This window comes from Corvus moneduloides, chromosome 6 (assembly GCF_009650955.1).
Source record: "Corvus moneduloides isolate bCorMon1 chromosome 6, bCorMon1.pri, whole genome shotgun sequence".
Taxonomy (NCBI): Eukaryota; Metazoa; Chordata; class Aves; order Passeriformes; family Corvidae; genus Corvus; species Corvus moneduloides.
The window spans coordinates 34,569,050-34,592,152 of NC_045481.1; the positions used below are offsets into that span (position 1 = coordinate 34,569,050).

The 23,103-nt window shown below is 44.8% G+C and overlaps 1 protein-coding gene across 1 annotated transcript in view; it reads left to right on the top strand.

Annotated features, from left to right (window-relative positions):
* GALNT16 (polypeptide N-acetylgalactosaminyltransferase 16) overlaps positions 1-23,103 on the top strand; it is a 74,932-nt gene that overhangs the window by 18,601 nt on the left and 33,228 nt on the right. The window contains exons 2-3 of the mRNA XM_032112056.1: positions 18,399-18,574; positions 21,363-21,461. Coding sequence (XP_031967947.1) covers positions 18,399-18,574; positions 21,363-21,461 — 275 coding nt within the window. The remainder of the gene's footprint in view (positions 1-18,398; positions 18,575-21,362; positions 21,462-23,103) is intronic.

Sequence of the window (23,103 nt, forward strand, 5' to 3'; positions counted from 1 at the left end):
GTTCTATATATGCTTTTCCCACTTGCTGCTTCCCTACAAAATTTATCAGTCATTTGGAAATTGGTTCTGGCAATATTGCTCTATATGTTATAAGAGGAGGAGTCTGTCAAAGGCATACCTGATGGGTGAGGGAGTAATTGTAGGATCTTTCATCTGTTAAGGTGTTACCAGGGTAGAGATGGTCATTTGCTGGGGTGGTTGCTGCACCCCCATCTCCAGCTGACCACCGAGTGGAGGACAGGGTGGAAAGGTGCCAGTTGGACCAGCAGCTCTCAGTTCAGCTCCAAGGACAGCTGGAGCAGCCTTGCTGGAAATATCCTTCCAGTTTGAGACACTAGTCCAAATGGCTCCATAACTCAGAGAGTGAATATTAACCCGTAGATAGAAAAGTCTCACAGCCTCTTACTCAGTGCATCTAAGTGGCATGGGATGGGAAGAGCTTGCAGGGGGCCTGGCAGGATGGATAAAGAAAGCTAACTTGGACAGGAAGCATATTGCAAGTGGCAAGATAGGACCAACTTTGTTTCCTTGTGCTTTTCCCCCTGGCTCTAGACCACAGAGAACAGCAGTTATTTAACATCCCTGTAGACCTTCCTCATTTTCAGAAGAGGAAAAAAAGGGACACTATTTTTTTTAGGAAACCAAAGATATGGTTGCATTCACAGTTTCTGAACTGAGCTGTCTGGGAGATTTGTACACGTTATTTGTGTGGGTATATACTGAAAGCCTTGAAGTTCTCATTGCAGAGACTTTTTTCAGTACAGAGGAATTTTATCATCTTTGTACTTATTTTCCTGTTTTGTTTAAAGCAGTAATTCAGGTCTATTGTTTCTCCTACTTCTTTGAGGGGTACAAACAAAATACTAGCAAGCCATTTGGACACCTGAGCAAAAGCACTGGAGATCAGAATGCCTCCCTGTATTCACCAAAAGAATTGACATACTTGCCTAATAAGAAGCCAAACCTGATCAATTTGGCTGATGTGCTTCCATCCCCACCAAGCAGAGGTTTGTCTTGAATACCTTTAGTTTAAAAGCCCCGGAGGCATCCTGCAGAAATGGATAGTGGAGCAGGCAGCCCTGGGATCCAGCTGCCTTCCTTCCTCTCAAGCTTCTCTTGTCTTGGGCACCCATAAGCAGGATTTGGGGCATCCAAGAGCTGGGGACAGGCCAGGTTACCCTCCTGTGTGAGGGTGGGCTTACTTAAGATGGGATCACTCACACATACATCCTTTGATAAAGTCACCAGTGACTTGCAGCGGATAGACCCCTCTTTAGCTGGAGCTGATCTCTGAGCCTTGCAGCAGAGGCCCCACCAGCAAAAACTGGTGAAGTGCTTTCAACTCCATTGATTAAAACCACAATAAATGAGCATTTACTTGTGATTGTTGTATTATCTCAGCCCACAGGATTTTAATAGATTTTTTTAGTGTTCACAAGTTAATCAGCCTTCTTGAGATAGATATCTCTTTTCTCGACACCTATCAGCATGTCTTAGACCTGGCACAGTAGGACTTGAGCTGTTGACACTGCTTAATGCAGAGATATAAATTGCTGTTGCTTTGCCTTCGCCATGGTGCATGGTCTGTGTCAATTGTCTCTCTCAAAGGCAGCCATTTCTGAAGCAGTCTTTCTCATATTACAATTTTGCCTTCAGTGAGGAAAATCACTTTTCTGCAATGAGAAACATGATTTCTTCCCTAGTCCGTGACTAAAGATCAATGAACTTTTGAAAGATACCTTACTACTATCCTCTAACAAAATTTCATTTTGTTTTTGTTAGAATTTCATTTTGTTAGAATTTCATTTCTAACAAAATATTCATTTTCTTGTTCCACATGACTGACAGATATGTATCAATTCCAGGCCTCTAGTGTTGCAGTACAAAGCTCTGCTGCTTGTGTTTAAGGAGTGATTATTCATTTGCAGGACCTGTACCAGCCAGTTACCCTCTGTGAACTGGCATACAGACATGGGTAGTGTGCAGTCCAAGTCTATCAGCAAGATAGGTGTGCAGAAATTGCTCCATTTTATGATGGACATACCTCACAAAGGTTTGATGGTGGGAGACAATTTTCTGTTGTTTAACTTCATCAGTTTCTAATGAAGTATGCTGCTAAGCTCTTCTGCTCCACCAACTTGGGGCATTGGTTCCTAAAGTATCAGCTTTCCAAAATTATCCGAATGTACCAAGTGTTTGACTCTTATAAAAAGATAAAAGAAATGTTCTGGCAAAAGGATACCTTTTTTCCTTCTTCTGGAAGGATTCTCCTGTGGGTAACTTTGATGCTTAACGTGACTACAGTTAGTTGTATTTGAGGAGTAAATAGCTGTCAATCAACTTTTTTTGTCTTTTTCATGTTCTTTGGAGTAGCCTGTGAATGACATGCTGAAAAACAAGCTGTTGACCAAGCTGTGTGTTGGTATGGCAGGCCTGGAAAACAGTCTTATGATACTTGTTTCAAGGCTTCTGTAGATCACTACCAGACCCTGAAGTAAACTCTAGCATTGAAGGAAAAGTTGGCTTTACATTATTTGTGCTGGTCTTGTAAGCTGCCTTTGGCTGAGCTGTTTTGGGAAGAAGACGAAAAGACTGAAAGTGGATGCTCCTAACAGTCTGATGGGTGTTCTGAGAAAAGTTAGTCACAAGAGCTCCCCAAGAGATAAGAAGTGCAGTGATGTGCTGCTGATCAGTGTGGGCAGGAAGCAACACCATGCTGGGTGCAGGCGTCAGAAATGGCTTTGGTGAATGAAGTGGGCAGAGCCCTGCAATCGCAGTGGGTCTGAGGCAGGAGCTGAGCATCTCCTCTCAGCACCCTGCTCCCAGGGAGGAGGCTCTGCCACAGCCACAGCACACTGCGAGGTTTCCTTCTCAGGTAACTGGGAACTGGTTCTGTGTGCACTGGGTAAGGACCTAGCTTTAGAAAAACCAAAAGCAAGAAACAGGCTAAAAAGTACTGTGGTATTGCTATGGTATTGCTATGGTAACAAACATCTAGAAATTCAGGCAGATCTCTGTATCAACTGTAGACTTGGGCTTTATAGCCTGTGCCCTGGTGGTTGCATATGCAATCAGAGACAGAAATGTTGCTGTAAAGGGAAACAGCAGCAGGTTTATGATACCTTGGGATCTTTCCAAATATGAGACCTACTGCTCCCTCTGCTCGAGGCAAGCTAGGAGCAGTTGCAGGCAGTTGGTGTGGGTCTGTCACTGCATGTTTGCTACCCATCCAGGCAATGAGAGATGAGCGGCCAAACGCATTCTGCCGCACTGCAATATCCTGCAGTTTGAGTTTAAGAACAGCTTGGGTCTTTCATCAGACATTCAGAGGGCTTAGACTAGCTGAAGAAATGGGTATCATTTGCAGCTTCCAGCAGCACATTCAGTGGCAGGCCTGGGAGAAGGCAAAGGGAGTTCAGCTTCTTCCCTGGTGTGGTGCTTATTGGTCTGTGCAGTGGTTCTGGGTTTTGCTTTGTTTTCATTCTTGTTTTCCATTTTTGCACTGTTTTGGGCAGTGTTAAGATTGTACTAGAGGGAAGGTGCCAGTAGCAGAGCATGTTGAGTTTCTGGCAGAGATGGAGCAGGTCCTTCAAAGCATACCTACAGCATGGGGTTTCTTGGTAGCTTGGATAGCCATTTGCCTCTCCACAAGCATCTGCTGGAAAACGCAGCAGGACTGGGCGATAGATAAGGAGAAAAAGGGAAGGAACTTCCAGAATGGCAATTACAGCAGTGTAGGGGACCCTGCTATAATTACAGAGGCTGATGTTACAAGAGGAGAAGACCTGTCCTGAGAAGGTCTGGCTTTGGAGAGGACAAAAGACCTCGAAACGACAAAGGTGATGAGGGAACTGGACCATCTCTCTTGCGAGGAAACACTGAGAGAGCTGGGCCTGCTCAGCCTCTAGAAGAGATGACTGAGAAGGGACCTTTTCAGTATGTCTAAGTATCTTGAAGGGAGTGTGTCAGAGGATGCAGCCAGGCTCTGCTGGGTGGTGCTGAGCAATAGGACAAGAGGCAATGGGCAGGAAATGATGCACCTAAACATGAGGAAGAACTTCTGTCGTCTGTGGGTGACCATCCACATGGAACAGATTGCTCAGAGAGGTTGTGGAGTCTTCCTCACTGGAGATACTCAAGAGCCGTTTGGACACAATCCTGTGCTGTGTGCCCTAGGATGACCCTGCAGGTCATCCTCCTGGGCAGGGAGGCTGGACCAGATCACCCCCTGTGGTCCCTTCCAACTTTACCCATTCTGTGATTCTGTGAAAATGCTGCCTCCCAGAAAAAAAAAAAGTCTTGTTTCCTACATCCCTCCCTAAGGATGATCCTGACAGGATCCTAACGTGTGTAAAGAAAGCTGCCTCTTGGAATGAAAAGACTTCTCTGGCTTAGTGCTGCTCTGGCTCCGCTTCGGACCAAGTTGTGGGCCTGACTATGATTTCAGGCTTCAAATTTGTTAAAGCTACTGTGTGTGAGATATCACTGGGGACTTGATCTGGACACTTTTGGCATGCCACTTGTTTCTGTTCTACTTTGCACATGATTGCAGGGAAGCAGAGGAAGAACTCTGGGGAGTTCAGTCTCTGCATGAGGACATACGTTGGCATGTAATTATGTGCAGTCATGCCAGTTAAAGCTTTTAGTGGACATTCATGGTAGAAGTAGCTTTGTATTAACAATTATAATTCAGGATTGCCCTTTTTGCTGAGTGCCTAACTCTACAACTTTAAATACACCTTTTTTATTTTGACCTGGGGAGGAAGTGGACAAGAGGGAGAGCTGTAGGCTGTGTGAGTGACAACTGTATAAAGAGCTGTATCTACTGACAGATCATGAAGAGTCCTTAATCAGTACATGTTGCTTAAATATCTGTTAATTAGGGAGCAAGATTGAAGAATGCTGTCCTGGCAGTTGGCTGGATTGTGAGCACTGAATGTTACTCACTGAGCATGAGAGCTACTGTGCATGTTCTGGCTGCAGGGACCTCACTGGCAGCTGCCTTTGTGCTAATCAAAAGTAAGATTTGAACAGGTAAATCTGCTTTGTTCAGTACAAAGTGCTCTGCTAAGGAGTGTTGCTCTTTATTGGCATTTGGGTGTGTTGCTGGTCCAACCACCTTCAGCTCTGGCAGACAGAAAGTGCCTGGAATAGGGCATGCAGATGAATACAATGCCTGGGTGCTGCTGGTCCACAGTCTTGCCATGGTCAGACTCATACAGAATACTTTTTACATTCAGCCAGTTATGGTAAGAAATGCTTATTCCAAACTGTAATGCAGAATTCCAAGCTAATTCTCATTCACCTTTTGTAGTCTAAGGACAGGCCTCCTGCATCTTTGTCCCTGTCTATAACTGTTCTTTCAAGTTCTTGGGTGGCTGGTTTTCAGGGTTTGGAGGTTTTTTTAAGTTTATTTTGTGATATCTTTGGTGCTTGCAACCACAATTCTGCGTTTGATTGGCGGTTGTTTTTTTTTTTTGTGTGTGTGTTTGGTTTTTTTATCTACTCTGAACAAACCTGTCAGCACATTTCCTTTGTTCATGTTTGTTCATCGCCCGCGTTCCGTTGTGGAGCCAGAAACACTGAAACCCAACAAGAGCAAGCCAGAAATGTGAAGAATGCCTCAACTTTTTTTTCTATTTGGGAGAAAATTAGCTGTTTTACAGACTCCATATCTCAAACAAGCTGTTTTGCTTTTAACCTTTACATCACTACCACAACCTCCAGCTAAAAATTTGTACATTATTTGTATTCTGGGTAATGAAGGCCATTTACAACATAGTTAAAATGGTTTCTAAACAAGAGCCATTGTCCAGAGCAAATAAAGACTTATAAGAAAGGGAACTTTAGTGTGCTAAGCAGTTTAATTTTTCCAAAATTCTGAAAGATAGTGGAAAATAGGGTCTTCTGTGAGTACTCTGTGTGTGTTTGTTTCTCATTGTTTACTTTTTTGTTGTGGTTGAAATCCTGCTGATGTCACTGGCAATTTTACCACTGAATTTAAGTAGTAAGTTACAGTCAGTCAGACTTTTACATTGAGCACAAAGCCTATGTGCTTCATGTAGCTTTGTGTGGAGAGGAGAAAGCAGATCTCACTGAGCAGTGCTCATCCTCACAAGCAGCCCTGTGGGTTTCATGGAGCTGTGATAGGACTGGATGTGTCTATGTTTATTTTTCTTTCATATTTAGTAAGGCTGCTGAAGGCCTGGGCAAGGTTCTTTGGCCAGTGGCATTTTGAAGCTGTTCTCTCTCTTTGGTGAAAGAGGTCTGTGTGGTGAAAAGCGCACCTGCTCGGTGCCCCTTAGGCTATGGGAGGTAGCGAGGCTGTTGTGTTGCCCAGGGTTATGAATGGAGGTCACTCAATCCTACTGCTTGTACTTAGCTGTCATACTTTGGAAGAGAAGACTCTTCTAAAAAACATCCAATGGATCTTGAGAAGGAAAAACTGTCTTCTTGACAGGATTGGTTATACTCACACAACGCTCCTCTGGGAAGCCAAAGGTTAGGATCACAGCCCCAGCTATCAGAAACAGACACTCACATTTCTTGCTATGACCCATACGTGAACTTTGAAAAGTGAAAACTTGCTCACGGAGTGGAAACTGCTGAGCTGATGACTGGGTTGTGAGCCAGCTGGGTGGCCAGGAGAGGAGGGGGGTATGTCAGGAGTGCAGTTTTTGGGTGAGAGGGAAATGGGACTTGGTTGCATGACTCTGGGAGCTTTTTAAAAATGGAATTTGGGCAAAATTTCATTAGTTGAATATGTGGAGGAAAATGCCAGACATATCTTTTCATAAATGAACTCAAAACCAGCAGCTCCCAAAATCTGCCTGATCAGATTTATGGTTAAGCCAGGCTAAAAGAAACAGCTATAGCCTGAGGTTTCTGTAGTGGTGTTATTGCTGACCACAAAAAATTCAAACATTACTTGATTTGAAAATCAAGTTCTGTGTCCTTTACCTTTTGGGTTTTGAATTTCTAGACATCCACCTTTTTCTTTTTTGCAACTATGACAGCAAAAATTTATCCTATCCATAGAAAAGCTGTGAGTTCTCCTAACAACATAGCCCAGGAGTTGTATCTTTGCAAGATGTCTTTACACTACAGAACTTTGAGCATTGTGTGTGCAGAATCAGATGATGCCCTTTGTATTGGACAGGGATTGATTGAGTGATGCATTTTAAAGATCCTCACTATCATTGACTTTGTTTTGCTGCAGTTTGCACCTGCAGAATGAGACAAGGGGCTATGTGAGGGACTGCGGCACTTTGTGCATGGGCAGAACTGTATTTCCATGAGCAGTGGTCGTGGCCATACCTGTCCTGAGTGTATTTTTGTGATGCTTCAGTGGTTCTGCTCTTCCTTATGTGCCCAGCTCTTTCCTGGTTGACAGTGATTAAATGGCAGAGCTGGGGGGCTGTTGAGGAGGCCTCTATTATTTGTGTGATTGAAGTCTCGAATGACAGAGGCCTGCATAGTGTAACACAGGTGTTTTTCATATTTGACAGGCATTTATGAGCCTGCTGCATGATTCTTCATTGGTATGCATCCTTGATTAAATTTGCTGTTGGGGAGGTGAATTTAATGCCTTTGCAAATGGAGACCCAAGCAGAATTAGAGTGCAGCTCTTAGGGTTTTGTCTGTTCGCACTGATTGCTAGGTCCTGGAATTGGAGCAATGCAGTAACTGAAAAACTAATCAATTAAAATGGAATATCATTTGGCTCCTAAACAAAATGGCAATGGCCCAATAGTCTCAAATCTTCATGGACAGATAGGCAGTGACTTTTTCCACTGTTAGAAAACAATGTTGCATGCTGCAGGGCTGAATGCCTGGCAGAGAAGATGTCTGCGTGAAGAAGGTCTTATACAAAAAGACTCATTTTTGTAATAAATCACGGATATGTATGCACCATCACTATTGTCACTGCAGAAGGAATGTCAGTACAGTCCTTGGGAGTAGATCTCATAGCTTCAAACCTCCAAAATACAAGTCTACATCGCGAGCTGAAGGTCATTCTTTGAATTCTCCAAGAAACCAGGTCATGGTTCGGTGGCAACATGAGGAGTTATATTAAGTCACTCCGCTAAATGTCACTTTGGTTGTAGGTTTACAGACAATTTGCATTTTCATATTGGGTCTGTCTGACTCCTAAACAATATGTCCTGCCAAAAGCCTTTCTTTGTGATGTTCAAAAGCTAATGTGAGGAGGAGCTGTGTGGAGCATTGTGGTAAATTACCTGACTCATCAAGGTCAGGTCCTGCTCAGGTGTTATTTCCTGGAAACACAAGGTCCGTGCAGGTTCTGGGGCTGTGGGCCAGCCTTCAGAAGCAGCATGGTACTGGGCCCAGCTGGCACAAAGGCAGGAAGGAGTGTGGCTGCTGAGGCCAGACTGCCACCTGGCTCACTCTGCAGGATATGCAGTGCTTCTCACCTGCCTGGTGCAGCTACTGTGACAGGTGTGACAGGATCAGTCTGGTGATTAACATGGGGAGAGAGGAGAGAGTTGGTGCAGAATTGGATTATACTTAAAATCATGACTGTTTGAGCAAGACCTGCTAACAAAAACACACTAGGAAAAAATTTTTCCTTGTTGGAAGCCAGGGAGAAATTCCCACCTCCTGCTGTGGGGCTGGCTTTGTCCCTGGTGGGGGTGTGAAATGTCCTGAGGTGTACCCTTGTCTTCCTGGCTCAGCTGTGCATGTGCACAGTATTTCTGTGGAGTGTGAATGTTGGCTAATTGCAAAGCCACACTATTTTATTCTTAATCTTCTCATCTCCATTTAAAGCTCTAGCTCTTGAGGATGAATGATTAAAAAGGTACTTTAGCTTCCTTTTTCTAGCCTTAGCAAAAAGCCCTTGCAGGGTAATCTTGAAGGAAAAGAAAATGAGACCCAAGCTTAATGTAATTAAATACTTTAATACTTTGGGTGAGTGATGCCTGCTTCTCAGTGCTAGCTGACCTCTGTTCATCTCTTAGATAACCAGTTCACTGCTTACTATGGTAGCAGCTTATGAAGCCTAAAGTTGCTTTCTCCTTTTCTGTGAAAATATGCGTGGCGGCATCTGTCACTCCAGACAGTTGTGATTCACTGGGAGGAAAGGACTGAATGTAGGTCACTTGAGTTCAAAGGGAATAGACTAGATATCAGCACGGCAGGCACATACACATGTTGTGTCTGTGCAGACAGCGTAGGTGGGGAGTGGGCAGAGAGAGGTGCAGCTTATGTGACTGATGATTTATGAAGACATAGACCACCCTCATTTGAACTGTCTTGTTGGCTTTTTGGCTGTTACAAGGTAACCATGGGGGCATCATCTTGATACAGAATGCTATATGTCAGTCTGTCTTGATATAGGTGCTATAAATCAGGGTTCAGGTGACACCCAAGTGGCCACTGAGCATCTAATGCTTAGAAGACAAATAACAAAATATTGTTCTTTTTCTTCTTTGTTTTCCTAAGTCAAAATCACTGGGAAACCAGAGGCATTCTTTGCATATTTAAATGTCTCTGAAGACGGGGATATTTTTCCAAAAGAAAAAAATGCATCTTCACGTAGCATTTTTTACTCTGAAGGACCTCAAAACACACTTTTACAAATAGTGTAGGTATGACCTTTAGTAGAGCAGTATTCCTACATACAGTAAGTAACCTGGATGGCTTTTGCTGAGGAGATTTCCTGTGTGATACTAAACAGATGTCTGAATGGCCTAGTCCCTTAGGTGGTGTCATGGATCTTTGTGGATGTGCTTGGAAAACAAGTGCCGTTTCAGGGAACAGCAACCCTACAGACATCACACTCCCCTCTTGTGCTGGAAGCCAGCAGTTTTGAAGGCCATCCACTCACTGTTTTTCATGGGGTTTTCCACATTGTTTTTCTCCTGGAGTGGAATACAAAAGCATAAAGGTTTCTACAAGCAAAAGTGGCAGTGTTCATGTCACAACAAAGTTTGCTGAATAGAGAACAAATGACATTACTCCAAGGTATGAGATAGACTGAACAAACATAGAAACCAGATGTATGCAAGTCTGGACATGTGGGTGTTTATACAAAATCAATGTATGTAAATATCATAAATATATTAAACCAAAAAATTATATTGTACATTTTCATAATAGACATCTGTGTGCACTAGACTTGAAGCTGAGGAAAGAAATGGGCCTTGGCAACTGCATTACCTCATCTGGGGTCTGGATTTCTGTGGTTCTGAGCAGCCTCATTTCCTCCAAGCTGTTTGGAAGAGAGTGCCCTCAGGTATCTGAAGCCCTTTTGGCTTCCATTACTTTGCTTTATTTGACACTCCTGAAAACAAAAGACCAAAAGGATACCTTAGGGCATCATGTCCCCTCCCTCCAGTTATGGGCATGTCTTCCTGCCTCTGGGCAACTGGGCCAGAGCACTGTTTAGGGTCTAACCCTTGTTAACTGCTGAAAGTCTTTCCAGGATCAAATAGCTGGGTCAAAGATGGACACACTTTATAGAAGTCATCTCCTGCTGTATATCTATATATACTATATCTGCCTTGGCCAGCAGCAGAGCAGGATAAACAGTAGTATTGTGCATCTGTCACATGAGAGGTTGTATAATAAATCCCAGCTTCTCAGGTTATCATTCTACAATGAATATACATCAGGACTGCATTCAGAGGGGAAACCAAGTTGGCAGGATTTATGAATTGATTGTTAATCTAAGTGGGCATGGAGAGAGGTTAGTTGGTGCAGAAGCCAGTCACTGCATGTGGAAGTAACTTGTTTGCACACAGTGTGGTGCTGAGCTCCTGTAACCATCACGGCAGCAAATACCCCACACTCTTTGGGCTGCTGTTCGCAAGATGAGTGACACTGATGTGTGCTGCCGTGCTGGCACTTGCGCACTCTGCGTTACTTTTTGCTGCCCTCTGGTTGTCAACCCATGCTGCCTTGCATATCTTTGAGAGCTGGGCAAAGTGATCCAGCCATGCTTCCTGGAAGCATATCTTCCCTCCTCTAGACAAGGACTGCAGGATCTGGATGAGATATTACAGGAGGAATGCTTCTCCACAGAGACACTAAAGAGATGGCTAAGTAGGATCATTAGGCAGAGGCCACATGGCTGCCTCAGAAGCAAGACTGCGAGTACTTACACATGAAAACAAGGAGTTGGGAGTGTGGTAGGGCAGACGCCACCTTTCTGTGTGCTGAGAAGTTGGATGAGGGTATCAGAGAACCCTTGCTCATGATAGAGGCAGTAATTTAATTACTCAAGGGGGTTTTTTTGCTGCTCCCTCTGTAAATTTCCCACACACTGTGTTGCTCTCTTGTGTTGCTTTCTTCGCTAAAACTCCCCAAAAGACCAGCTGTCAAACCACAGCAAGTTTGTGACCAAAGAAAGTGACCAAACCTTGTCCATCAACACATTGTTGTGACCTGTAAGTCAGCAACACCCTGTTTCTAAACTCTTCACACCAACAACCCATGTCTGCTTGTGACTGACATCGTGGTAGTGTGTGATATTCACCTAATCCATGCTGCAGGCAATAACATGGAATACATTGTGCCATCTTCTGTATCTCTTGGAGGAGGGTCTGAAAGTAGCATCCAAAAATTGCTGGTTGTAGGGAGGACGTTGCTGTGGAAACCAAACACAGAAATGTAGTTGTTTCTCCTTTCTTATCTTGTACAGACTTTCCACCTTTGCAGGCCACATTGTTGAGGACACTTTCCTTGTCCATAACTCAATGTTTGGCAAAGCTGTGAGGGAAGAAAAGAAGAACGAAATAGAAAATATTTGGTGGAATGACATGACTTTTTAGTCATGAGACAGGTGTAGAGAGAAAGGTCTTCTCAGGGCAAAACCAGAAGAGAGAAGAGATGCAAGTCTTGCCGAGTTGGCAGAGAATTGCCTCTGCTTGGACAGAAGGCAATAAATGCCCAGAGACTATGGAAAAGAATAGTGAGGTGGAGAGGCACTTTGGGCAAGCAACAGTACTGGAAAGCAAGCCCCAGCAGTCAACCTCTGTTTCTCACTTTCACCATCCCATGGCAACTACAGCTCTGTCATAGAGCCTGGAGAAGCCCTGTGAGCTGCTCACCATGGGCTCTTCTCAGAGGGCATTGGAAATAGCCCTATTGGGAGTCCACTGCTGGTCTTCAGTTTGGAACTGGCAGCAGGCCTCAAGACTGCCCAGTGTTAATGGCAGTGGAAATTGTTTGTGACCAGTTAGGTGCTGTGGGAACTGATCGAGTTGCTTTACTGTTTCCACTGTGTTACTCCAGCTTGTGCAAGCTACAAATGAAACAGTCAAATTGGTCTCTGGGCTCTGCTGTCAGCACTTGCACTTGTTCTCGAAGAACAGTGATGGTTCTATTTAACTGTGGTAATTTTTATTAAAATTTCATAGTAGAAGTTCCATAAGTGCATGGTTCCCAAACCACACTTAAAATGCTTTACACAGTTTAACAAAGCATGAATAAAATAGGCCCTGTGCTGTCAGGCACAGGCTTTTGTCTCTGAGGACTGTGAGCAGTTTTTTGGAGAAGTGTACAGACTATTTCGTGAGACATAACGAAAGCCATGTGTGCACTGGGATTCCTAGCCCCAGCTGGAAATGCAACACACCGTCTAAAGCAAACGCTTTTGGCAACAGGTTATTTAGCTCACGTGATCTTGCAGGTTCAGCCCATAGGGAGTAGCTTGCTCCCTCGGAATTTTTCCGGAGTTGCTGCAGCTCTCAGTCCTGCCCTGTCTGTGATCTGCGCCATTCATAGCCCATCCATGTGCCAGCGTATGGGTTACAGAGCTGAGCAGCACCTGTCTCTGAAGCATCCCCAAGCACTGCTCTGTTTACCAGCATCTCACTGCTGGTGATGGGGCTGTGCTGGCTTGTCCTCTCCAGGACTTGTCTTCAGGTCACTGGGACAGTGCATGGAGCATGTAGAGTGAGCCCACAGAGAAGTGTCACACCATGAGGGCCCCAGCAGCACCGGTGGGGTTTGCAGAGGTGACTTGGCTCTGACCTTTGTTCTGAGGGATGAGGATTTGCACAGCCAGCAAGTTTGTATCTCAATCTGATACAATCTGGGTTGTTTCAATCTGGGTTGAAATTGGCATTAAACCAGTTCAGAGGAGGGAAATCTGCTGGGGGGAGTTGGACGTGCAGAACTTGTGGGAGGGAGGTGCTGGCAGCGTTGGGGGTTGTGGCAGTGACAGTGTGTGAGGCTGTGGCAGCGGGGTAAATTGAAGGGGGGCTTCAAGAGGGAAGAAGGTTTGGTGAAGTTGTTACTCCCTGGTTTGCTTTGTGTCCATATTGGTCAACTAGACCTTCTGGTCAGTTAGGTATTCCATGGAAAGACACTTACTAGGGATGGCTTGGAATTGAAGCTTTTCACTTCTGGGGTTTGACAGAGCTGAAGCAATTGTGAAAATGGGCTTAAAACAAAGGCGAAGAATGGCACCCCCTGCTCCATTAATCGTGCTGGTGCTAAACACTTGTAAGAAGTGCAAGAGCTGCAGAGTATATGTCCTGTCACATAAAACTGCTGTTGGACTAATTTCACAGTAACTGTAAAATTATTAATTGCATTTACCTTTGAGAGTTTTACATACCTTACTCTAATTAAATAATGATTCCTCATGACCCCTGGAGTATGGTTATTCTTTTTGAATTTGGCCAAGCCTGCTGTTAAAAAAATGCATCTTGGGACCCTGAATTCCCCAGCTCTGGTTTTAGTGGCTGTTAGCACGATGTGGCAGCTGCTGTGCCTGTGTCTGATGGCAGACTGTGACAATGCATAGAGATGAATGGCACTGTCTGTATTACAGTCTTGCTATTTCACAAGGAATCTGGCCTAGAGGAATATCCCTGTGTTAGTTGACAAATGAGGCTCTCAAGTTTTCATGGACATGCATGGCATTAATTCCTTTCCCTTAATCCCTCATTTACAAAGTTAATTTTTCTATTTAAATAGTTTCCGGCCTCTCAAACCGTGTCAAAACACAAATAAGAATATGCTATCAACAGCACAAGAGCATCTGAGTCCATTTGGTCACTGAAAGGCAAAAGCATATGTGAAAATGAGAAATGGTGAAATAAGATTAGAAGGTTTACAGTATTTCCTGAAATTTTGATATGTGAAATTTTTTTGAGGTCTCAGCAATGTTTGGGACAAAACTTAATTCGTGCAAACTGTTTGCTAATCCCTAGTCTAGACACTCACATTTCCAGTGCCTATTCATCTTTATTTCTGCTTCCATGTAGCACTTTTTTTTTTTGTTTTTGATCTATCAGAGAGCATCAGTCATAAGGAACTGGGCTCTTCTGCTCCCCTAACTCGCACTTGTAGTTCCAGCCCCAAGCATGGGGATACAGGGCATGTAACTACGTCAAGGACCTAGGGGTATGAACTGTCCTGTTGGTATGGTAAAAGTCTTGACTCTGCACTCAGCTGTACATACTGTGCCTTTAACATACCAAAGCTAATATCTGCTTATATTGACTTCTTCCTGAAGTGAGAGATGTTAATGTGAAGAGACAGGAAAGAGGGGGGTAGACATTAGTCCACCCTTCTCACAGGGTTTGGCAGGGTTTCATAGAGAACCTGCACTGTTCCTGTCACGTATCATTTGACTTCACAGCAATAAACGTCCTGTAGTCCAACATCTGTGTTCTAGGAATATAATCTGATAGAGCAAGGCACTCCTTAAAGATAAGCTTTATATTCACTTTGTCAGGCTAGTTCATAGCTGTCTAGTCTCCACTCCGGATTGTGTTTGCTCTGCTTTTTTAATCTGCCTTTGCTGCCGTGTGGTTTGTAATGAGCTGTAATGTCTAGGGCTTTTCTGAGGAGTTGCCACTGTGCTGTCTCTGCCATGTTTAGTGTCAGCACAGACCTGCTGAACTGTAAAGGTCTGCAGTGCCCTTATTGAGTTGCATTTACTGTTTTCAGACATTTTTCCCCTGTGTTGAGGTAATTTTTTGAATTTTAATCCTGTTTCTCAATATGTCTGACATTTTTTCTGGATTTCCTGTGGGTTTGACAAACATACTGTCTGAATATCCAAGGTATTTATGAAAATACTGAATAGTGCTGGATCCAGAACAAACCCCTAAGACTTGCTCTTACCATAGCCCCTCTGCTGTGACAGTGAACAGCTAATAATTATGCTCCGACAGTAGCTTTCCAACCATTTTCACCCATTTTGCAGTAGTTTCGCCTAGACTATTATTTCTCTAGCTTGCTAATGAAAACATCTTAACAGCCTCTACCAAAAACATTATCAAAGTCATGATGTAGCTATCTCCTGCTTCTCCGTACCCTTGAGCCTGATTACTCCATCACAGAAGAAAATTAGATTGGTCTGACATGATTTGGTCTTGACAAATCTCAGTTAGCTCCTATTTATTACTGTCTTATCTTCTTGGTGCTCATAGGTGGATGTTTGGTTACTTGTTGATTATCTATTGATTAGCTGCCTTTCTGGAAGCTGAAGCCAGGCCCTCCTGGCTATCATCCTCTGAATGCTCCCTTTTCCCTGTTTGAAGAGAGCACAAAGAGATACTGTCTGAGATAAAACTGCAAGTGGGGCTTAACTCTTAACTGGCAATCTTTTTCCAGTGCTCTTTTACCACTTTTTGATGTGTAAGTAATGTGAGAACTTTAGTATCTAGAGGAATTACCCCTGATAGTTCAAGTTTAAATATGTCACTGCCTTGAGGGCAATGAAGGGCCTTCTGTCCCTGCCCACCTCCCGGGACTCTCCCCTCCCTGCCCATGGCCAGGACCCCAGGGTCTCACAGCCGCTTCCCCAGTGACGCTGCAGCAGGGCTGGTCTGCAGCTCCCAACAGCTTTGCCCTGCCCTGCCCTGCCCTGCCCTGCCCTGCCAAGGTGGGCCCCCATCCTGTCCTTCCCCAGAGAGGTGCCTGATTCCCAGGGGTGGGGCTGCCCCGGTGCCCCCGCCCCGGTGCCCACTTCTGGCTGGGATGTAGGACGGTCCCTGGTTGCCAGACCCTGCTCCCCGCCATAGGGAGCACCCAGCCCTCGCGCTGTCCTGAGAAGAATGTCTCCCGAAGATACATTGTCATTTCCAGCATTTTCTAGTATGTTCCTGGCAACATAAACCAAAAACAGCTGTTGCTTTTACGGGACTTGGAGAGGCAAGAGATAAGTAGCAAAGGGCAAGCGAGTGACTGCAAAATATTTAAAAGTGTGTGATAAGCTGGGCTTTTGCTGCAAACCAGCATTGTTTCTAGGGCAAAAGGAAAAAGAGAAATGGAAGCTGAGTTTGACAAAACTTCTTGTATGATTTAAGGAAAGAAAACATTTCAGTTTTTAGAGGTATGAAAGTAATTATTTTCTCATCACACTGAAAATGCAATTTCAAGGAAGATTCTAGGCAGCAGACTGTGAAACCAGCCATCAAAGTAGCTAAGATGTTCCAAAAACCCAGCACCATGACCAGGTGATGTGGTGGTGGCTGCAAGGGGCAGAGAGGATGGCAGCAGCATCCCTGGAAAAGGGGTGGCAGAGCAGGACACTGCCCGGAGGAGCAGAGCAGAGGCAGGCTCACCCAGCGGAGTGTGCCTGTTTGTGTCCTACACAAGGGCAAATCCATAAACATCGCCTTGGTTGTGCAGTGGCTGAAGGAATTTCTCTGTGTTGAAAACAGTAGCCTTTTTTTTCTCCCACAAAAAGAGGTTTGCCTCATTCTTGTATGGTGGGAAAGGGAAATCTGAGCATCAGGCTGACCCTTGGCTGTGTTAGGCATAATTTTACGGGCCACCTTCGATTTTTTTTTTTACTTAATTCACCTTCTCTCCAAATGGAATAGTCCTAACCTCTAATTTCTCTTCATCCTCCAGTACCTTCCTTCCAGATACAAGCTTGACAAAGCTTGTGCTCTGGCCACAGCTGCTGAGCTGTCACTGATTTCATATAGCTGCTCACGATGGTTTCCGTTTTCTCTGTTCCATTTGCAGTGCACTCAATTTGCTACATTTCCCATCTCGGCAGACCGAGTGCAAGGTTTCATTTGAGCTGTCCACGGGGATGCTCAGATCTGTAGCCTGAGTGGTCACGGTTCATTTGAAATCCATCAATGTACATTAGTAGTTCAATTTATTTTTTCTAATGTTCATTGTCTTGCACTTCTCTATGCTGAATTTCATTTGCCATCATCTTATCTGACTGACTGGTTGTCTGCACTGCAGGGTAGCCCTTGTCAGAGAAAGGTGCAGAGATGAGTGTTCTTCTAAGCACTATCCTGCTTAAAGAATTTGCTGTGGTGTTGGGTCTCTTGAATTCTTTCCCAGCCCACTAGAATGGCTCAGCCAACATGCTGTGTGATACTGGGGGCCATTCTCTGGTCTCTTGCCCTCTGTAACTCCTAAAAGGAGCCGTTCAGCAGAGGGAGAAACATGATCAAGCCTGGTATTAGAGGGAATCCAAGCTATTTTACAGAAAATGATCTCAAGATCTGTGAATTATCTAGTGCTTTGAATGAGAAGTGTATGTGCCAGTATCTGCCTCTTGCAGCAGTTTTAGGGAGCTCCAGGACTCCCTTGCAAGGCTGGGGGTGTTTTGTCTTCTTCATGATTTGGTCTATCAAACAGCTACCACAGACAACTTCTTAAACTACTTTTATTGTATAAACAATCTTGATTGCTTTAGAAGCAGATAGTTTAGAGTTTGTAGGTTGTTTCCAACCAGAATCATGAACTTAAGAGTTCAGCACAGGCCAGGAGCTGTGCCTGTCCTCTCTCCTGATGACCCTAGTGAATGATTTTCAGGTGCTGGTATTGTACTGACTCTGTGGCCTAGGAAGGTTAGAAGAAAGTTAGGAGAGGAGAGGGATGGCCCAGGTCTTTTAACTCTTGTGGGGTACTGGGGACAGTCATGTGCAGCTTTCAACTGTATCAGGGACATCTGTGAGACTGGGCAAGTCTGAGCAAGGCACAGCAAGGAACCTGTTAAATCAGCTGCCTCTGTGTTTGTATGCAGTAGTGACTGTCGAAAGGCTGAAACTGCTTTTCCTCAAAATACTGTGTCTCAGCCACCTTGGCTGGAGACTGCTCTCAGACATTCATTGCCTGGAAGAATTTCCAAATGCCTGCAGTCTCACACATTCTGTGTAACAAGTGCTAAAGGGAATTTGGCTCTGCCTGTGCTATCAGGAACAGCAGCTTTCACCCCAGGCTCAGTCAGTAAGGATAGTGAAGCTTGCAATTTTGCTCAGAGATGGCAATTTTAACACCCTATCTGTGAGGACTTCCTGCTTTCCTTTCCAAGTTCTTGCTTGTCCTGCCTTCCCCCATACCTGAGTGACTTCCAGATGTGTGGCAATGTCTGAACTTGCTACCTCTGTCTAAACATGGGCCAGCTGCTCTCCCTGACGCTCTGATGCTTGTCTCTGCTCTAGATGACGAGGGCTCCCCAAGGAGAGAAGAGCAGCCGGCGGGGTTTTGACGAGAAGGCTTACTTGTCCTCCAAGGTGCTGAAGGCTGGAGAAGACCCCTACCGCCAGCACGCTTTTAACCAGCTGGAGAGTGACAAACTCAGCAGCGATCGACCCATTCGGGACACCAGGCACTACAGGTACCCTGCAGCCCCTGCTCCGAGCCGGGGCTGCTGCTTGGTGCAGGGCGTCCACTGCTCTCCTGTGTCAGTCTGCAATGCCAACAAAGGATATTTTGGGTTTTTCTTTGCCAGCTATGGTCCACTACTTCTCTGAATTTCATGGTTTATCTGGAGAGGTCTCAAATGTTCAGAGAACCTTGACTAATTCAGTCCCAGCTTGTGACTTTTCTAACATCTCTTTTTCCAGATCCAAGCATCATCCTGTTTTAGCACAGCCCCTCCACTGCAGCTCAGATTGCTCATTGGACAGTTGTTTTTTGCCCAACTGCCCCCACACTCATGGCTTCCCTCAGCATCCTTCTGTCCTGGCTGCACACAAAGCACACCTTTGTTGCAGCCTTGCTCTTTTCTAGTGTTTCTCACCTGCTGTGCCCTGGCTGTCTGAAGCTGGTTTGGTGCTTCTTTCCGGCCTGAACATCACTGGATGAGGGCTGCTGGGGTTGGGATGAAACTATTGTGCAAATACAGTGTTTCATGGCTTGCACAGTGCTTATTGTTCTGTCCTTGTTTCACTGAGGGTGAATTTGTTCTGCTGAAAAAAATCATCTTTCAATTGCTAATAGTGCTCAGGTAACTATTTTGTCGTTTCTGGAGTACAAAAAGGTAATGCTGTAATAAAAAGAGGGTCTTGAAAACTGAAGGTTTAATAGTAATAGGATAGTGTACAATGGTCTACTTTAGTCCTAGACTCTACCTAGAACTACAGTTCTAGGTATGGTTGCAAAGCAACATTTCACAGCTGCTGGGAGCAGGAAACCAGGCATCTAAATTGATTGAAACTGTGAAAAGGATGCCAGGAGACATGGAGCTTTGTGAGCCTGCCAGCACTGACAGCCATCAGAGTGCTTTGTGAAGGCAAGCAGTCAGGACCTTGGTTGTGGGATCCAAGTCTTAGGCTCCTGTTCTCCAGCATAATATTTGGGATTGGCTTCCTAGTGACCTGGAGGCACTGGTGTCATGTCCTGTGTTACTGACAAGCCTCCCTGCCATGCAGAATCACTGTTTTCTGTTAATCTGCTGTCATGTTCTGGCCTAAAATCAGCCCACTTCAAAGGTGAATTATTGTTTATTTTGATCTGTGATGGCATGCAGAGCATGTTTTTTGTGCAGAGCCTCATCTGTGCACTTCAGTCAGAAGAGCAATATATATGTGACTCCCTGCAAAATAAACCTATTTCCATGTTTCTCCCCTTTATGGGGAGCAATTTGGGAATGAGCAATCTGTGTTTGAGAATCTTATGTTATAACAATATTGGAATAGTTGCTGGGATGGCAACTCAGGATGATGACCTATTTCAGCTGACTGAAGTTAGGTTGTGGACCTGGCTCTCTGTTTAAGGAATGGGGGGAGTCTGTAGGCCACTAAAATATCAATTTTTCTTCATGCACCCAAGCAGAGCATGGACATACTTGACTCCACATCCTACAGGCTCCTTCTGACTTAGCATGTAGCTGTTTCTTTGATCCAAAGGGAGGGTCAACTTTCAAGCACAAACCTTGTCCTTGTTCTTTGTGATGCTGTAGTGATGCTGAAATATTGGGGAAACTTCCCCAAATAACACATACACCAGCCTCTTCTGCTTTCCCACTTCATGATTCCTTAATACATTTTGTATGCATTACATCATGGAGTTATTTTGAAACAATAATAAATATGGTCTGTCTCATGTCCGTTATCATATTTTCCACTTTAGTCTTTATCAAGGTTTCTTTGTATATTTGAAAATTGCTGTATGAAGCTGCTGTCCCCTTAACAAAACATTGCAAGGAAAAAGTCATAAAACAGTAGGATTGAAAGTGATGATGAAAACAGTAACAATTTAGCAACAGCCATGAAAGAATAGTAAGTAAATGTGGAAGTACAAGTAGTGGGTCTAAGAAGCAAATTGTATTCCCTCTCAGGATGGAAATTCAGTCTATGCAAAGCCTTGAGTTATTAAAGGTAGGTGTGGGTTCTTCATCAGACAGGGAATTAGAGCAGATTGACTGCAGTTTGACACTGTCTGGAAGTTAAGAAGGCAGACACTTTGGAGGAGCAGGTCAGCCCAAATGTGCCATGCTTAGCATCTGCCAGAACTGGATTCAGGATTCACATCTGTGAGTTGTTCCCCTCACAGAAACTTTGTTCTCCACAGGGAGAAGCAGCCTGGTGCAAGATAATCCTTGGTTCTGAGTGTGAGAATGTATGTATGTACCTAACATTACAAAGTCAGATGAGAAGATAGAAGGGATTGCTCTTCATTGCCAGGGGGGCTAAAAGTGTTGAGCCTCAGCAACTCCCCAGTGGAGATCACAGCACTAGCGAGTGTTTTCCTTTCTGTCGAGTGTCCAAAGAATTTGAAGTGCTTTATACAGCAATGCCTGGGTATATCAGCTCCATGCATCCTTAGCACGTGTATGTCCTGTGCATAAATAAACAAGATTTTATGTGAATCACAGGAAAATCCAGGGACTAGAGTCCATGATGTTGAAACTTAGCTCACTATAAAACCCATATGGCCTCCTTAGCATGCAGCTTTGTGAGTTTAGGTATCACAGCCTCCAAAAGTTGCCTTTCAATAGGCACAGTTGGTTTTAAGCTCTGCCAGCCTTGGTGCAGGGGCTGCTGAGGCCTCCCTTGCTGCAGCTCAACTGTGCCGATTCTGATTTTAGCATATTGCTCTCTTGTTAGAAATTCCAGGTACACTGCTGCAGTGGCTACTGCTGGGTAATGTTTGGATTACACTTCTGCTCTCCTGTGCTGCAGGTGCACTTCTGTACGCTATGACACTGACTTGCCAGCCACCAGTCTCATCATCACCTTCCACAACGAGGCGCGATCTACCCTGCTCCGCACGGTAAAGAGGTGAGTTCAGCTGGGGTGCCACACCTAGGTGGTGGAGTCTGGAAGTGCTCTGGTGGAAATTAGGCATTTTCCAGCAGCTAGACAAGCAGGGTAGCTGCAGTTCCCCAAGTGATTGCATTCTACTCTCGAGCTGGCCCACCAGGACAGGCCAGGGGCTTGGATTGGCATTGTGGGCATATTTTCAAATGCACAGCATATCTGTAGTTAGCCACTGTATGGCTCCAACTGGGGGAGTCATGAGCAGCAAGAAAAGGCAGCCGGACCTGCATCCACAGGTGAGAACAGTCTGTGTGAGCTTGGTTTGGAAGAGTGAGGGGGGACCAAAGAGAACACTGTGTGTTGCCAGGTGCAACTTGAGGGATGGAGACTTGGGAGGGACTGTGTTCCACACATGGAAATAAGCAGCCAGCTCCCTGCTAGGGCACGTGTTACAGGAGCTGAGGCTGGCTCAGTGAGGGCAGGAGCACAGCTTGCAAGTCTCTCAAGCACGAAGTGGTGAACAACTCTGGTGGAGACCAAGCCCTTGCTCAGAGTCCCTTGCTGGTAAACAGCTGCTGGACCTGATGGGCCACCAGCTTTGCACACAGCCCCTGCTGAGCCTGCAGGACACTTGCTATCTTGTACCAGTGTCTCCTCCTATCTGAGTATCTGTAGGGGCCAAATCGAACTAAGTAAATAGGTGGCATAGGGCCTGTCAGCATCCCCAAATAGATGGAAGCTTGCAGTCATCTGTACCACAAAGTGATGTTCCAGCTGCTCCTTCACCTCCCTCTTCCATCACCCCCACAGAACCCAGGGAGGCTCTTTTCCTTTTAGTTTCTACAGAAAAAAAAAATGCCCTCTGACTCCTCTGACTTATTAAGTAATTTCTCAAAGGGTCTCTGAAGCCTGCAAGCAGGCCCAGGAACAGCCTGTTGAGGCTGAAGGAAGAGTGAATTGTCTGTGTAGAAGGTTGAGCTGATGGTATCACTAACAGGAATGCATTATTCATCATTGCCACTTCTTCCCTTGACAGGCCCTGTGGACTTAAAGAAATGTGCTATGTGAATGGCATGTCTAGAAGGCTGGGTTTCTGCCTGCCAAGCTTGATGCTATTGTGTTTTCAGAGACCTGTATATATTGCATTAACACATTTTGTCTTTTTATTTCTATAATTTCCTTTTCATTTGAATCATACAATACAACTCTACAGAGTCACTGCTCAGAAAATGAGCAGACTTGTTTGGAATCAGCTAGGGCAGCTGGAGGAGATTTCTGCCTTTTCAGTCATAGGTCAGACAGTAAACAGGCGCTGAGAAACCATGGTAGTAGGATCCTTAAGAAAATTTCAAGGTAGCCAATCAAGTAGCCAGATGCCATGATAGTTAAATGAAGAGAAGATGATATTCAGAGCAGAGTATTACATAGAGAGAGAAATGGATATCCAGATCCCATGGAAGTGATGTGTACTAATGAGTGTCACTGATGGCTGAACAGGCCAGGCTTTCTCAAAGCCAGGTCAGCTGAAATAGGCTGCTCAGGGCTGTGCCTGGTGAGTTTTTAGTATCTCCAAGGATGACGACTCAGCAAACTCTCTGGGCATTTTCTTCTCAAGGCTAAATAATCCCAGCTCTCTCCACCTCACCTCATCCATCTGATGCTC